Source organism: Chiloscyllium punctatum, chromosome 18 (assembly GCF_047496795.1).
Source record: "Chiloscyllium punctatum isolate Juve2018m chromosome 18, sChiPun1.3, whole genome shotgun sequence".
Lineage (NCBI taxonomy): Eukaryota > Metazoa > Chordata > Chondrichthyes > Orectolobiformes > Hemiscylliidae > Chiloscyllium > Chiloscyllium punctatum.
Genome location: NC_092756.1, coordinates 101,062,239 through 101,080,656, shown reverse-complemented (window position 1 = coordinate 101,080,656; position 18,418 = coordinate 101,062,239). Strand labels below are relative to the sequence as shown.

At 42.8% G+C, this 18,418-nt stretch overlaps 1 protein-coding gene across 1 annotated transcript; it reads left to right on the top strand.

Moving 5' to 3' along the window:
• Positions 1-173: 173 nt before the first annotated feature.
• On the top strand, positions 174-16,640 carry LOC140489434 (apoptosis regulator BAX-like). The gene is made up of 6 exons (XM_072588987.1): positions 174-370; positions 2,837-2,885; positions 3,606-3,773; positions 4,943-5,078; positions 6,789-6,893; positions 11,469-16,640. Exons 1-6 carry the CDS (start codon positions 283-285, stop codon positions 11,562-11,564), a joined length of 642 nt encoding a protein of 213 aa, XP_072445088.1. The 5' UTR covers positions 174-282; the 3' UTR covers positions 11,565-16,640.
• The last annotated feature ends 1,778 nt before the right edge of the window (positions 16,641-18,418 follow it).

The window sequence follows — 18,418 nt, the reverse complement described above, 5'->3', positions numbered from 1 at the left end:
TATTGGGGGGTGAGGAGGTTGTGGGGGTATTGGGGGGTTATGGGGTTATTGGGGGGTGAGGAGGTTGTGGGGGTATTGGGAGGTTATGGGGTTATTGGGGGAGAATGACGGGTTTGTTCCCACTGGGTGAGGGGCGGGGTCGCGCATGCGCAGCAGCGGCCGGCCTGGCGCATGCGCAGCAGCGGCCGGCCTGGCGCATGCGCGACCCGGGCGGAGGGAAGGCCGCGAAGCCTCGAGCCGGCAGTAGGGTCGGAACAGAAGGAGGCGAGGCCCGGAGGCGGCATGGCTGATGCTGAGGGACAGCGGAGGAGGCAGTGGAGCGGCCATGGGCCTCGGCCCGATCACCGAGCGGGGGAACAGCAGGGACTCGGTAAAGCGAAGTCCCGTGTTCGAGAGAGAGAGAGAGCGGGGCGCGGGGCGCGGGGCGCGGGAGAGAGTGATAGAGTCATAGGGATGTACCTCACGGAAACAGACCCTTCGGTCCATCCTGTCCATGCTGACCAGATATCCCAACCCAATCTAGTCCCACCTGCCAGCACCCGGCCCATATCCCTCCAGACCCTTCCTATTTATATACCCATCCAGATGCCTCTTAAATGTTGTAATTGTTCCAGCCTCCACCACTTCCTCTGGCAGCTCATTCCATACACGTACCACCCTCTGCATGAAAAAGTTGCCCCTTAGGTCTCTTTTATATCTTTCCCCTCTCACCCTAAACCTATGCCCTCTAGTTCTGGACTCCCCGACCCTAGGGAAAAGACTTTGTCTATTTACCCTATCCGTGCCCCTCATAATTTTGTAAACCTCTATAAGGTCACCCCTCAGCCTCCGACGCTCCAGGGAAAACAGCCCCAGCCTGTTCAGCCTCTCCCTGTAGCTCAGATCCTCCAACCCTGGAAACATCCTTGTAAATCTTTTCTGAACCCTTTCAAGTTTCACAACATCTTTCCAATAGGAAGGAGACCAGAATTGCACACAATATTCCAACAGTGGCCTAACCAATGTCCTGTACAGCTGCAACATGACCTCCCAACTCCTGTACTAAATATTCTGACCAATAAAGGAAAGCATCCTTTGCTGTCCTACCTACCTGCAAATCCACTTTCAAGGAACTATGAACCTGCAGTCAAAGATCTCTTTGTTTAGCAGCACTCCTCAGAGCCTTACTATTGAGTGTGTAAGTCTTGCTCTGATTTGCTTTTCCAAAATGCAACACTCACATTTGTCTAAATTAAATTCTATCTGCCACTCCTCTGCCCATTAGCCCATCAGATCAAGATCCGTTGTAATCTGAGGTAACCTTCACTGTCCACTACACCTCCAATTTTGGCGTTATCTGCAAACTTATTAACTATACCTCCTAGCTAACTATACCTAACTAACCAATAACTATACCTTCTATGTTCACATCCAAATCATTTATATAAATGAAAAAAAGTAGTGGAACTAGCACCAATGCTTGTGGCACACTTCTGGTCACAGACCTCCCGTCTGAAAAACAACCCTCCTCCACCACCACCCTCCGTTTTCTACCTTTGAGTCAGTTCTGTATTCAAATGGCTAGTTCTCCCTATATTCCATGAGATCTAACCTTGCTAACCAGTCTACATGAGGAACCTTGTTTAACACCTTACTGAAGTCCACATAGATCATATCGACCGCTCTCTTCAGTACTTCTTCAAAAAACTTAAATCACGTTTGTGAGACATTATTTCCCACACACAAAGCCATGTCAACTAACCCTAACCAGTCCTTGCTTTTCCAAATACATATAAATCCAGTCCAGGGGGTGGAGAAGGTGTGTGTATGGAGGGGGACTGGTAGAGAGAGAGAGAGAGAGCAATGGGGAGGTGTGGAGAAGGGGGTTGGTGGAGGATGGGTGTTAGAATGGGCATGGTGAGAGGTAAGATGTGGGAGCTGGAGAGTGACTGCCTGTAAGGAGTTGAGGGGCAGGGGTTCAGCAGGGACAAGAGAGGGGTTGGGGGGAGGAATGGAAGTAAGCTGGGTGATGCTACATCCCTTGGGGATCCTGCACCCCCACCGTAACCCTCTTTGTCTGACCCTGAATGGTTTGTGGCTGATTCTGACCCTATTTAGGGAACAAAGACAGAAATTATTGTAAAAGCTCAGCAGGTCTGGCAGCATCTATGGAGAGAAGTTAAGAGTTAATGTTTCAGCTCGAGTGACCCTTTCTCAAACTCTTTCTCCATTTCATGATTAAATAGAAACAATGCATAGGGTTGAAGGCACTGGCACCAAGTTAAAATGCTGAGAGAGCCCATCCAGGCATGATGGGCCCAACGGCCGCCTCCTGCACCGACTCTGGATATGGATTAGGGCTGATATGTTGCATGGAATTCCTTTCTTGCCTCATCCTCAAATTAATGGTTTGATCAGCACCTTCATAAATATCTTGTCTATCTGTGCTTTTGAGTGATGCTGTTTGAAGGTTAATAGTGTGTTTTTTTTTCCTGCAATTTCTAGCTAGTATCAGCCAAGTGAAGGGAATCATAAAGTACATTCCTATTAAATCTGTACCACCAAAGCAACATTATTCTCACTTTCCAGTACTAAGCCCATTACCTTGAATGTTATGACATTTCAAGCGCTCATCCAAGTACCTTTTTAAAGGTTGTGAGGTTTCTCTATGCTATTTCTGTGTGTGATATGCAAGATGTTAAACTGTGAGCAGGTAATGCTGGCTTGCCCTGGGTTGAAGGCTGTTCTTTATTCACAGATTTACAGTATCAGATTGTAAAACTGGGATCTCCTATTGTATTTTAATGTGGTTGTATTACTGTTTGTGGTGTTACCTAAATTTGTGTTTCTCTTTCAGACCAAGTCAGTGAGCAGATCATGCGTACAGGAGTCACACTTCTGCGGGGGTATGTATCTGATCTGTTTTAATTAAATAATCATCTCTTACATTGCTCACAGTTTGTGTTCAGGTGTCTGCTGGTGGTAATTTAACTGCTAATCTGGCCTGTCTCTAAGGGCTGGACTCAGAATCAGCTAGCCTAACATGATCTAAATCAGCCAGAGGTCGGTTTTAAGTAGATTATTTTTAGGAAGGCTTTACCTCCTTTCTGTTACCTCAACATCCTCACCAAGTCATTGGAAATTCAGAAATTACTGATTTTTAGTACTGCCAAAATTGGAACCTTGCCGACTCTTGTCTTTTCCAAAGGAGTGAAGGTGGTATTTAACTGTGGGGGAGGAATGGTACTTTCAGTGTGGAAAATATGCTTTTCAGGAAGCTAATGATGCCTGGCTAGTTCACCATAGGAAAAGAAATGTGGAAAATCTGGAGCAAGTCTCCTGAAATGGAGACCATCTGATCTTGTAGTTGGTTGGAGACAGTGAGGGTCATGTGGTCATAAGAACATTTCTAATTAATTGTGTTAGTTGAATGTTAATATGTGGCTGTTACTGGATCTCTGATCAGTGAAAAATAAGTTAATGGCATTAAGTTTGTTCCTAGGAACCAGAAATAAACCAAAGATTTGTTGAGAAATGAGCTGAGAGCTGGTTCAGATGAATAGAGCCAAAGGGCAAAATAATCTCCAACTGTATTGGAATTCTAGTATAGCTTTTTAAAATTTCAGATTTATTATTGATCGGACGAATCGAGGAGCTGACGGTTGTGAGAAGCCTTTAACCATCACAGAGCTCGGAGGTAAAGAGGATGAACTATGTAACCCTGAGGTAAAGCGTCTTGGAGTTTGCCTGCGACAAATTGGGGATGACCTTGACAGCAATATGGAGTTACAGAGGTGAGGGACCAACCCATTGACGTGTACCCTTAGCCTGCCACATCAGTCTCCATTGTTATTAGATACTTCAGCTTGTTAATAATCAGTTGTTCTGTTCTGTCTACACCATTGGGTGAATCAACTTTCAGAGGTTTCTCAAGGAGATGGAATTGGAAACTCAGCTTAGGCATCCTCAGTCAGTAGATTGGTGGGATTAAGCAGAATTGCACACAATACTCTAGGTTTACCCTAACCGACGACTTATACATTTCCAGTATAAATTCCCTACTCTTAAACTCTATGCTTCAATTAATAAAGGCAAGTCTACAATATGCCTCCTTAATCGCTTTATCCCCCAGCCTACTACCTTAAGGGATTTGTGTACTTGCACACCAAGATCCCTGTCATTCCCAGGGTCCAACTCTTTATCATGTATTCCCTTACCTTGTTTGTCCTTTGTGTAGCAACCAATCTTTTCAAAGCAGGGGAGCATTACTCATCTGTGAGTTCTTGTCAAGTTACTCACCATCCTGATTTGGAAATATATTGGCTGTTCTTTCAGTGTTGCTGGGTCAAAATCCAAGAATTTCCTCCCTAACATCATTCAGATTGTCCTTAAATTTCAAGAAGGCAGCTCACACTCAGCTTCTTGAGGGCAGTTAGGGATGGGCAACAAATGCTGGCACAGCTAGCTATGCCTCCCCTTTTGTGAATTAATTTTTTAAAAAATTGATCCAAATTACCCACCTAATAGTATTTACAAGTTGTCTGATTTAATGTCAGGTTTTTTGCAGACTACATTTGTAGATTGTTCTGCAGGATCACTGAGTGGGATCCTGTGACACTTCTGTTTTTGGTTTTGTATAGAGTGTTGCATTGAGTAGTATTATAAACTTGGCAACACCACAGCATGTGTCCTGGAATCTGCTGCTCGCTAACGCTCAGTAACCTTGTGATTAGGTCCTACAACAGGGAGGCAACTTGACATCAGTTGCTCAACCTGGCAACTAAACCCTTATGAAGTGAAGGAAACACTCACCAGAATGTTGAACAATACAGCAGATATGATCTAAAGCTCTTGTGGTTGTGTATCTGAATTTCTCAACTCAGTTTCAGCCTCACATCCTGTTATCTAGTCTGTTTGGTTATAGTAGCCAGCGTAGTTAATTTGCACTTTCTCCTACACACAGGATGATCGAAAACATTGGCAACCAATGCCCAAAGGAAATGTTTTTCAGAGTGGCCAAGGAACAGTTTGCTGATGGAGTCATCAACTGGGGGAGAGTAGTGACTCTTTTCTACTTTGCCTGCAAGCTGGTTGTGAAGGTACAGCTGCTATCTGAAGGGGAGGTTAGGGAAATACTGACAAATGAACTAATTTGTACTCTGCAGCCTTTGGGCTAGAACTTCCAGTTTGCAATGTTGCCAGAATGCTGGCAAAAGTATTCATCATATGAAACTAGCTGTAATTCCCACAAAGTAAAAACAATGACTGCAGATGCTGAAAACCAAATACTGGATTAGTGGTGCTGGAAGAGCACAGCAGTTCAGGCAGCATCCAACGAGCAGTGAAATCAACGTTTCGGGCAAACGTTTCAGGATGATGAAGGGCTTTTGCCCGAAACGTTGATTTCACTGCTCGTTGGATGCTGCCTGAACTGCTGTGCTCTTCCAGCACCACTAATCCAGATGAAGGGCTTTTGCCCGAAACGTTGATTTCACTGCTCGTTGGATGCTGCCTGAACTGCTGTGCTCTTCCAGCACCACTAATCCAGTAATTCCCACAAAACCGAGTGTTCTACATCAGTCATAGAGACGGACTGGGAGCAGAAGGAATGATCTCATGTGGGAAAGAATCAAAAGGTTAGAGAAATTCTAGCTTTTTAATCTAAAGAAAAAGATTAAAGAAGCATCAAACCATATCAAAGACTAAATTCTACTGCCTAATGAAATAAAACCAAACGTTGCTTCAAAGTAAACCAGACTAAATAGGTATAAGTGAAAAGTAAGTTTACAGGGAGTATTGGAGTTGTTGGGATGGTAGAGTGTAGCCTACAAGAGGTTATTGTGGACTTGGCTGACATTGCTTGTTCTGGATAAGTTATTACTTATTTTATTGTGGTACGTGAGAGTGATGGGATTAATTTATTTTTTGAGCTCTGCTACTTGTGACATCAGTAATTTATCTGAGAAATTAATCTAGAGTGGTGCTGTGCCCTTTTGTTCTGTGTACTGTGTAGAGTGCATTTACACTTTGCTCACCACACAGGGACATTTCGAGGGCAATGGTGGTCTGGAAATTGCTCTGCACCAATTGTGCTGCTGTAGTACCCCAGCAGGTTGGAGAATACATTTACTGCTGGATGAAGCAGCAAGTGGGTGAAAAATTGTGGTGCTGGAGAATTACCAGGAACTTCTAATCTCTGTTCCACTGATTTATTATTAACAGGGTCAGGATCAGAATATGATCGGCCTTCTGGAATTTGAATTCATAGTCAAATTAGTGGGTGTGTCAGATTCTGTTCAGCAGTCAGCTAGTCATTAAGCCCAGAGCAAGTTAGAATTACAGCATTAGAAGATGTTTCATGACCTCCAGTTACCTCATCCCCACACTTTTTCCATTGGTCACCCGATACATAAATCCTTGCCATCGGTAGCATACATCTCTATCAAAATGTTCAAGTTAATGGTGTTTCAATAATGTCACCTCACTGGTGTGTGTCAGACTTTAGGACAATGTTGGAGATTAATAATCTTAAGGTAGGCTAGTTGTTATGCAGCTCAGTAACAAATAGCCTAACAGCTCGGTACACCACTGGGTAGGGTGGACATGGCTCATGGCAAATTATGTACCTCTTCACTGGTGAAAGTCTAAAATTGGGCATTTTAGCTTCCTAGATTCTTTACTTCAGCTGTTATTTCACACTAAGAATGGGACTGTGTGCATCAAGATTGACATTAGAAAAGCTTTTGCTGTAATACACTGAAACATTCCTTTGTGTTGTTCCATCTACTGAATGATATAATCATTTATAGGCCTTTTGTCAGAAGATTCCAGAACTGATCCAAACTATAATCAGCTGGACAATGGAATATATCCGAGAGAACATTTTGCGCTGGATTCGGGACCATGGGGGTTGGGTGAGTCCTCAAGCATTCTGTGGAATTTAAGCAAAAATGCATGATATAATATTGTCTTGTTAATACCCTCTCCAGTAGTTTGATTCATAATAAACTCAATGACTGTCTAGCAATACTAGCCCCTTCACTGGACTGTGATACCTCCAACATTACAACTAGCTAGATCTCTGTAGGGTGTGTCTAGACACTGGAGTTGAATATTATTCAGATCCATCTCATTGGACTAGGCAGCAATGGAAATGGTGTTCCCTCGGCTTTAAAATATTGCCATTACATGTAGAGATATTGTCATTAGGTTTTAAACATTCAAGTGATGTCAACAGAGCAGCCCAGATGTGGTTTCACCAGTGCCCTGTACAATTGAAGCCTGCCTGACCACCACTAATATTGAGTTGCTCTATCAGTACAGATGGTGTGGTGCTCCCTCAGCACACACCCTACAACCGTGCAAAGGTCCCTCAGCAATGAGTTTCCAATAGTGCAATACTCTCTCAGAATTGACCTTCCGACAGTGCAGCACTCCATCAGTATGAGCCCTCCAATGTGCTTGCTCAGTGCCAACCCTCTGACGGTGCGGCACTCCCTCATAACTGCTTATTTGAGTGGTTTATATATCTGGATGGGACTTGCACCTCTGAATTTCTGACTTGAAGTTCCTGTTAGGTCAAACAAGCAAATTAATTAAGAGTAGCAGTAGTGTATTCAGCTCTTTGAGCCTGGTGCCCCATTCAATAAGGTCATAGCTGATCTGATTATAACCACAAATCCACATTCCGGCCTGCCTCAATAACCTTTCAACTCCTTTCTTAACAAGAATCTGTCAGCTATGACCTTATTGAATGGGGCACCAGGCTCAAAGAGCTGAATACACTACTGCTACTCTTAATTAATTTGCTTGTTTGACCTAACAGGAACTTCAAGTCAGAAATTCAGAGGTGCAAGTCCCATCCAGATATATAAACCACTCAAATAAGCAGTTATGAGGGAAAATATTCAAGGGTTCTACTTCTGTTCTGAAACATTAACTTAGATTTCTCTCCACACATGTTGCCAGACCTGCTGAGATTTTCCAGCAATTTCTGTTTCTATCCACCATCTTTTCAGGAAGAGTGTTCCAAAGATTAAATCTTCTGAGAGGAAAATAAATTACCTCGTCTGTTTCAAATGGGCGTCCCCTTGATTTTTAAGCAATGACCTATTGTTGTCAATTTTCTGATAAGAAAAAACATCCTCTCCACATGCACCCTGTCAAAAACCCTCAGGATGTTGTTTCAATCACATCGTAATTTACTCTTCTAAACTCCCATTAGATTTGGTACTGGGTAATCAGCCCAGCCAGGTGTTAGACTTGGAAGTAGGTGAGCACTTTGGTGATAGTGATCACAATTCTGTTATGTTTACTTTAGTGATAGTATACAAGGTGTACAGCTGGGGGGAAAGCAATTACGATGCGATTCGGCAAGATTTAGGATGGGGAATGAAACTGCAGGGGTTGGGCACATTAGAAATGTGGAGCTTATTCAAGGAAAAGCTCCTGTGTGTCCTAGATAAGTATGTACCTGTCAGGCAGGGAGGAAGCTGTCGAGTGCAGGAGCTGTGGTTTACGAAGGAAGTGGAATCTCTGGTCAAGAGGAAGAAGAAGGCTTATGTTAGGATGAGATGTGAAGGCTCAGTTAGGGCGCTTGAGGGTTACAAGGTAGCCAGGAAAAACCTAAAGAGAGAGCTCAGAAGAGCCAGGAGGAGTCATGAGAAGTTGTTGGCGGATAGGATCAGGGTAAACTCTAAGCCTTTCTATAGGTATTTAAGGAGTAAAGGAATGACGAGAGTAAGATTAGGGCCAATCAAGGATAGTAGTGGGAAGTTACGTGTGGAGTCAGAGGAGATAGGGGAAGCACTAAATGAATATTTTTCGACAGTATTCAGTCTAAAAAACGATGTTGTCAAGGAGATTACTGAGATACAGGCTACTAGACTAGGTGGGATTGAGGTTCACAAGGAAGAGGTATTAGAAATCTTGCAGAATGTGAAAATAGATAAGTCCCCTGGGCCGGATGGGATTTATCCTAGGATCCTCTGGGAAGCCAGGGAGGAGATTGCCGAGCCTTTGGCATTGATCTTTAAATCGTCGTTGTCTACAGGAATAGTGCCAGAAGACTGGAGGATAGCAAATGTGGTTCCCCTGTTCAAGAAGGGGAGTAGAGACAACCCTGGTAATTATAGACCAATGAGCCTTACTTTGGTTGTTGGTAAAGTGTTGGAAAACGTTATAAGATTTATAATCATCTAGAAAAGAATAATTTGATTAGGGATAGTCAACACGGTTTTGTGAAGGGTAGGTCGTGCCTCACAAACCTTATTGAGTTCTTTGAGAAGGTGACCAAACAGGTAGATGAGAGTAAACCGGCTGATGTGGTGTGTATGGATTTCAGCAAGGTGTTCGACAAGGTTCCCCACAGTAGGCTATTGTACAAAATGGTGGTAAAAACAATGACTGCAGATGCTGGAAACCAGATTCTGGATTAGTGGAGCTGAAAGAGCACAGCAGTTCAGGCAGCATCCAAGGAGCTTCGAAATCGACGTTAAGGGCAAAAGCCCTTCATCAGGAATCTGATGTACAAAATGCAGAGGAATGTGATTGTGGGAGATATAGCAGTTTGGATCAGTAATTGGCTTGCTGAAAGAAGACAGAGGGTGGTGGTTGATGGAAAATGTTCATCCTGGAGTCCAGTTACTAGTGGTGTACCGCAAGGGTCGGTGTTGGTTCCACTGCTGTTTGTCATTTTTATAAATAACCTGGATGAGGGCGTAGAAGGGTGGGTTAGTAAATTTGCAGACAACACTAAGGTCGGTGGAGTTGTGGATAGTGACAAAGGATGTTGTAGGTTACAGAGAGACCTAGATAAGCTGCAGAGCTGGGCTGAGAGGTGGCAAATGGAGTTTAATGCGGACAAGTGTGAGGTGATTCGCTTTGGTCGGAGTAACCGGAATGCAAAGTATTGGGCTAATGGTAAGACTCTTGGTATATAGATGAGCAGAGGGATCTCTGTGTCCAGGTACACAGATACTTGAAAGTTGCCACCCAGGTTGACAGGGTTGTTAAGAAGGCATACAGTGTTTTAGCTTTTATTAATAGAGGGATCGAGTTGCAGAACCATGAGGTTATGCTACAGCTGTACAAAACTCTGGTGCGGCCGCAGTTGGAGTATTGTGTACAGTTCTGGTTACCGCATTATAAGAAGGATGTGGAAGCTTTGGAAAGGGGGCAGAGGCGATTTACTAGGATGTTGCCTGGTATGGAGGGAAGGTCTTACGAGGAAAGGCTGAGAGACTTGAGGCTGTTTTTGTTGGAGAGAAGAAGGTTGAGAGGTGACTTAATAGAGACATATAAGATAATCAGAGGGTTAGATAGGGTGGACACGGAGAGCCTTTTTCCAAGTATGGTGACGGAGAGCACGAGGGGGCATAGCTTTAAAGTGAGGGGTGATAGATATAGGACAGATGTCAGAGGTAGTTTCTTTTAAGGGTATGGAATGCTTTGCCTGCAATGGTAGTAGATTAGCCAACTTTAAGTACATTTAAGTCGTCATTGGACAAGCATATGGACGTATAAGGAATAGTGTAGGTTGGATGGGCTTCAGATTGGTATGACAGATCGGTGCAACATTGAGGGCCGAAGGGCCTGTACTGCGCTGTAATGTTCTATGTTCCTGCAGATACAAGTTTATACAAACTCGACAACCTCATTTTTTTTTAGATTACTTACAGTGTGGAAACAGGCCCTTCTGCCCAACAAGTCCACACCGACCCGCCGAAGCACAACCCACCCAGACCCATTCCCCTACATTTACTGTTTTACCTAACACTACGGACAATTTAGCATGGCTAATTCACCTAACCTGCACATTTTTGGATTGTGGGAGAAAACCGGAGCACCTGGAGGAAACCCACACAGACATGGGGAGAACTCCACACAGAGAGTCGCCTGAGGCGGGAAATGAACCTGGGTCTTTGGTGCTGTGAGGCAGCAGTGCTAACCACTGTGCTGCCGTGCCACCCATTTCAGGTGTTAATCTAGTAATCTAGTAAACCTTCTCTGCACTGCATCCAATGCATTTGCAACCTTCCTTAAATAAGGAGACCTGTACTGTGCACAGACTCCAGATGTGGTCTCCCAGTTCCCTCTGTAACTGAAGCATAACCTCCATCCTTTTGTATTTATTTTACCCTCATGAGAATCATGCTGGAATTTGCCCAGATCTACTAGATAAACAGATTATTGATCATCTTTTCCAGTTAGCCTGCGGTTATATTAATGAAGGGTTGGTCGGATGAATAGTATCTTCATTATCAATCTTGTGATAAGTTGCTAACCACGGTGGCTGCACTTTGCCCAGCTTGAGGAAGCTATTCAGATTGATTACAACCTTCATCACCTGATCATTACAGTAGAGATTGTGGGTAGTCTTCAGACTGCTGACGCTGGAATACTTTGTTTGGAGGCATTTAGCAGAATGGTACAGTAGAACATTCTCCTTCCTTTTGTCTAATCCATTTTTTGTTGGCTTTGTTTAACAGGAGGCCATACTGGGTACACCAACTTGGCAAACTATTGGCATTTTCACTCTTGGAGTCATCACCACTCTGGTGGTGGTGCGTTGGAAATCTTCCTAGAGCCATGCTCTGAGCCTGGGCGAGCAGCAGAGGAGTGAAGGGACCCTGCTGGCATGGGGCATCTCCTAACCAAGGCCATCGAAGCAGAATCCAGCAATCTGAGTTCAGTTTAAGCAGAGACCCCCTCAATCAGGCTTCAGAGGGTGGGGTGGGTTCTCTATGAGTGAGAGGTTCCATGTGGATTCATTATGTGGAAGAAATGGTTTTTGTACTGAGCACTAGATGTGAGTTCATCTGAAACTGCACATGCTTTTAACTGGGTGGAAGGGGCTAAGGGGGTAAGTGACAAGGCCAGGGGTTAGGCAATGGGAGCAGTGTCAGTTTTAGCTGTCAGCTCTCAATAGTCTGTGCTGTTTTTTCTTACAGATGGGTTTTCAATCTGTAGTGATGCACTGATTGTGTTCAACTCACTTTATAAGTCAAAGACTACTTATTGGCTCAGATGTGTGCAGTACATGAATGCTGATATCTCTGGGCATTGATTAGCAATAAATTGTCTGTCATTTAAGGCACATAGAAACTCAGCTGCTATTTAGAGGGCCTCGGCTTCATTTTACCAGAACACATTCCTACTGATTCACTTCAAACCCACAGTGTCTGTTGCTTGTTTTAGGCAGTGTTAGTTTGTAAAAGTTGTGTGTTTTACAATGTGAAGGAGCCATCTTAGAACACTCAGAACAGTGCAAGGATCTTATGATGTATTCTGCATAATGTAAAATGATCGACAATTATATAAACTCTTCCTTTTTTGTTTCACTTGTGGAGCAAGGGTAGGAGCTTGTCTTGTGATCTGAGATGTGTGGATTGGTCATTCAGACAGCAGCTGTGATTGGACTATTGGCTATTACCTTCTTCAGATTAAGTAATAAAACATTGCCAATAAGACAATTTTTAAACCAGCTGTAGTGTTCCTGAAGAAAATGAGAAGTTTATATATTGTTGCTGAAGTGTGTATTTACTTGCAGTGAAGTAAATCATAGTGTTATCATAGTAAAGGAGGAGGCCATTCAGCCTGTTGAGTTAATGTCACCTTATGTCAAGCAATACAATCAGCTCTGTCATCACTTCTCTATCCTAAGTTCTTTTTTACAGCCACCACATTACCAGTGTTTCTAATTAAAAAAATAATTACTCTCTACCCTAATAGACCTGCAAGTTTATTTTGTCCATTTGCTTATCAAATTTCCTTAAGATTGCCTTCACTTCTTTCACCCTAATGGACAGTACAACTCATTGTTTAAACCAGGTTCAGCTTGTCATTCCCAAATTCTGAAATCTGTGTCTCCTTTGTACCATTGGTTAATGGGAAAACTTTTTCTTTATCTACTCTATCTCAGACTGACATAATGTTGCACACTTGTCATATTCTCCCTCAGTCTCCTCCATTCCAAGGAGAAAATCTACAGTTTCACAAAATGACTTTGTAGCTAAAACCCCAATCCCTGGAACCATTCTGGTAAATTTCCCCAGATCCTCTTCAGGACCCTCACATCCCTGTTAAAATGTGGTCATCAGAATACACAATACTCTAGCCTGGGCCTAGCCAGAGTTTTGAAAAGGTTCAGCCTAACCTTTTTAGATCCACTGCCTCTGTTAATGAGTTCAAGATCTCATGCTTTTTTGATTACTCTCCCAATAAATCCAGCCACTTTCAAAAATTGATGCATGTATAAAATGTCTCTGTCTCTGTGCATGCTCTAAACCTGTGCCGCTGAATCGATCCAAAATGCCGAAAAGGATCATTTCACACTTCTCCGTATTAAGTTCTCTCTGCCAGTTATCTTCCCAACGGCCAGTGGTTGCAGTCACAGTTTAGGACTACAGTTAGACTGAATTACTGCAGTATTAGAGCAGGATTTCCTTCTCCTTAATCCTTTGTTCTGAAGTGAACATCAGCTTTACAAATTAAGAAAAAAAATTGCCTCTTGAAGCAGTGGAACGAGATGCATCAGTTTTCTTTGTCTGTTTTCATGCTTTCCCTTTCTTCTCCCACACAAGCTTCCTGCATCTTGCTCAGCTCTGTTACTCTGCAGCGTAATCCTGGTTTGCCCAATTGGGAGGGAGATGTTTGAAGCTGATTACAGGGTAATTGACTTGAGTTTGCTAGTTGCACCTGATGCTCTGACTCTCTAACTACTGTGCACCAATGGTGAGAACAGCAGTTCTGGAGAGTTATTTAAAATGATAACAGTAGAGGTTTTTAAAACATGTTTTCCTTTTCTACTTTTGATTGGATCTCTAGAAGGAGGGGAGGACTACATTGGACACTGGGGAGATATTGTAGCACAGACTTGTCAGCTGAACTAAGAATTAGCTAGTTTGCTTTTTCAGTGCAGATAGCTGATACATGAGAAACATCCAAATAATGTACTGCATAAAAACTAAAGCCATTTGGTATTGTATTAGCTGCAACTCCTGTGCAGTTGCTTCACCTGTTTAAAACCATTTTTTCATCTCCGATTGGATGTCCAACCCACCTGGAGTAGTTTGTACCCGACAGTTTTGCTCCCTCCTCAGACACTTGGTACCTATTCTAGATGATGGTTTCATGGTTGTTTGCCTCAGTCAGTGATACTGTCACCTCACACAACAGAAGGTTGCAGCTGAAGCCACATTCTGACCCTGCATTACTGTAGGAGTGCAACATTGTTAGAAGAGTCTTCCACCTTTTCTAGCAAATGTCAGCACTAACCAAAAAGCAAGACATTCTCTCTCTGTCCTATCTTCCCAGTAATGTCTGTTTTTAATTGGTGTCTAAAATTATCTGAATATTATGTGGTCTTTTAACTGTGGAATACAATTAACATTTATGTCAGATCAAGATGAGCTAAGCTCTCTCAAGATTTATTTACATTTGACATCGCAAGCCACAATCGTCTGTATCTTTTTTTAAAAAAGCCTCTGACTCCTCCGCCCACACCTTATCCCTCTGTAACCCAGGACGAAGTTGCTACACCAGGCATGTCTTCCTGATCCCTAACCCAGTGCTCGAGTTCCCTGCAAGCTGATTCTGTGTTTCTGTGCTTTGGAAGTGTGCTGAGTTAGGCAGACAGTGGATGCTGCAGAAGTCACACTGCTTTTTTGGTTGAGCAGAGCGAAGAGGACTCAGCTTTTACTTCTGCTACCAGTTCATCCTCAATGGACAAACCCAAAGGGGTGCAAGAGAACATTCAGTCATTGGACATTCTTATTTATGTAGAACTGAGCTGGACTTTGTGTTTGTTGTGGAGAGACCTAGGGAAGCAGGATGGTAACAAACTGGTTCAGGCACTGTGTGTCATAACAGTGATCATGTAAAAACATCATAATTAAAAGAATGATCACTACCCACCAATGGTGAATCTGCCTTTTTAAACATTTTTAATTACAGAGCCAAAATGAGCCTTTATTCCTGATGGACACTGACTTGGCCACAGGTACCTTTCTTGGGAACTGACTAATTTCCCTCAGCCTTTTGTGTATGTCATGTTTACTATCAAGTACTGATAGATTGGCAAGGAGTTGTTTGAAATGCTTTTGAATGATTGTTTACATGTTAAAGGGATCCAAATCTGAAATGATATCACATGCAGGTATATCCATATTCAGACATTGATGGATATCAAACACGCGATATCTTTTCCTGATGCCTTTAACTTCAATGTGTTAAATTGTTTCAGGTCAATGAACTCTGTCTGATGCATTCATGCAGGAACTGATGCAAGAAAATGTCACCTTTAACGTGCTGAGTGATTGCAGACCCATACTCCCTGTAAAATGAGTCCATCCCAGAAAAGTACATTTGATTGTAGCACTTCAACCTGGGAAACCTCTGGAGAGATGCTTGCAATCCAAAGGTTGCGCACAGGTGGGATGTGCGAAAACCCAACTTTGTCAGTTTTACTGGCAGCTGAGTATCCAGTCTCTGTTCCTAGTTTACTTCTGGTCTGCCATTGCTCTGACACTGTGTAGCAAATACTTCATTCAATTGCCTTATCTTTTTATATAAAAAAAGTGAAATAATTAAATTAGGATATTTCAGAAAAAATGAATTTTTTTCTTTTTGGCTTCTATTTGCATCTTTTTAACTAATGGAAATCCTTGAGCCAGGCCCTGTATGGGCTTCATTTTTGGTGCTGTTTCTGAGATGTGAAATGTGCTTGGGCTACAGTGACCTGCTTTGTGTTGAGTGTAGCTCTATGTCCTGCATGTGGTTTGGTCTCTGCATAAAGTGCCTCGCTGTTGAACCTGCCCTATTCAGGACATAGGACTCGCCTCTTCATCTGTGCTTCAATCTTGTGATTTATTTAAATGTTTGACTAAATAAGGCATTGGTGCCCTAATTATCCTTTGTGGGATAATTGTCAGATTATCTTTGACATGTCTTAACTTGGTGATTTTATAGTCTTGTATTAAATTGCTTGTTTCGAGGTGGCTGAATAAGTGATACAACCACTGACTGGCAGCATCCACAGGAAATAGTTTGCAATGAAGAAAGCTACCATTTCACAGGGAGGTGACCATCCAATCTATTACCACTTCCCAAGATAATCAAGTTTATAGCCATTTTATAACATACAATTCTTACAATTTATTTCCCACCCTTGCTTGCTGTGCCTCAATTCAGTACGGTTTCAGACTGTCACTGGGATCCTTGCTATAATAGCTATAAGACATTTGCACAGATGGGGTCAAACCCATAACCTTTCTGATTAGGTATGCAGTCATCCACCTTTCATCAAAAATGATATGTATTCTAACACAGTCCTTGAGCATTTATTAAACTGGCATTGAGGTGGTTGTGACCTGCAGTGCTAACAGTAATTTGGGGTTGTATCACTGTTCTGTGGTTTCACTGTTTAGCACCCATATCTGAGGTATAATGTCTTCAGGCTGAACTATAAAAGCTTTTAATATGTCATGTAGAAATGTGAGTGACAAACCTTTAGGATTCATTGACAGAGAATTCTGCTTTGTTTCACTGCTGTTAATATATAAACTACCACTTGAATGTTATCAAAGGGCTGTTTTTCTACTATAGTACGTTTCTTACTTTTTGATTATTTTCCAGAATAAACAATAACTTAAAAAGCACAATTGAGTGTTTCCTTTTACTACTACTTGTGAGCTCTGCCCTAAGGATCCATTTTCCCCAACTCCAGAACCAGCAAGCTATACCCAGGCATTTCAATCCTATGTGGAAAAGAGAGAATTCCAACAGGCCCCACACAGTCTGCTGGCTTCCAAGAACAGTAAATGCTGAGGGAGCATCAGAGTTCTGAACATAAAAGTCCCAAATGAGGTCAATCAGTGTTGATGCTAATGGATGGAGCATAGTTTAGATTCACAGCACCAACAACACTCCCATCAAAATGTTACATCAAGCAAAATATTCTTGATTTCCAGCATTCAAGGAGAGGAGATAATCATGTAGGTCTGGCTGTATCTCTCGAGACAGAAACAATAAAAGTTAAGTAGAATATAACTCTTCAGACCTGAAGGAAATTAGAAACTTTTTTTCTACTGCTCAGAGGACGTATAGAAGCAGAGGAAAAAGAAACCAAGTATTCATCCATGGTGAATGTTAGGGTGTAGGTTTGCTCGCTGAGCTGTAGGTTTAATATCCAGACGTTTCATTACCTGGCTAGGTAACATCATGAGTGGCGACCTCCAAGTGAAGCGAAGCTGTTGTCTCCTGCTTTCTATTTATATGTTTGTCCTGGATGGGGTTCCTGGGGTTTGTGGTGATGTCATTTCCTGTTTGTTTTCTGAGGGGTTGATAGATGGTATCTAGATCTATGTGTTTGTTTATGGCATTGTGGTTGGAGTGCCAGGCCTCCAGGAATTCTCTGGCATGTCTTTGCTTAGCCTGTCCTAGGATAGATGTGTTGTCCCAGTCGAAATGGTGTTTTTTTTCATCCGTGTGTAGGGCTACGAGGGAGAGAGGGTCGTGTCTTTTTGTGGCTAGCTGGTGTTCGTGTATCCTGGTGGCTAACTTCCTTCCTGTTTGTCCTACGTAGTGTTTGTGGCAATCCTTGCATGGAATTTTGTAGATGACGTTGGTTTTGTCCATGGGTTGTACTGGGTCTTTTAAGTTTGTTAGTTTTTGTTTGAGAGTGTTGGTGGGTTTGTGTGCTACTAGGATTCTGAGGGGTCTTAGTAATCTGGCTGTCATTTCTGAAACTTCTTTGATGTATAGTAAGGTGGTGAGGGTTTCTGGCTGTGTTTGGTCTGCTTGTCATGGTTTGTTCTTGAGGAATCTGCGGACTGTATTTTTTGAGTATCCGTTCTTCTTGAATACGTTGTATAGGTGGTTCTCTTCTGTTTTCCGAAGTTTATCTGTGCTGCAGTGTGTGGTGGCGGTGGTTGGGGTGTGTGCGATGGTCTTTTCTAAAACTGTGGGATGCCAGAAGTTTAACAGAACGTAGCGGCTGCAGAATGCTCTGAGAACTAATCAATGACACCCACCACAGACTCCGAAAATACAACTGGGAAATTGCTTTTAGAAGAGACCATCACACACACCCCAACCACCATCAATCACATTACCAACGAAAACGTCATGAAGCTAGTGGACCTGTGCCTCACCACCCACTTCACCTTCAACAACACAATCTACAAACAAACCAACGACACACCCAAGGGATCTCCGCTATCAGGATTCATAGAAGTGGTAATGCACAGACTAGAACAAACAGCCCTACCAACCATCAAACCAAAAATCTGGGTCCGCTACGTAGATGACACCTTTGTCATCACAAAACGAAACAAGATAGAAGAGACCTTTAACATCATCAACAACATCCTCACAGGCATACAGTTCACCAAGGAGGAAGAAACCGACAACAAACTCGCATTCCTGGACGTCACAGTCG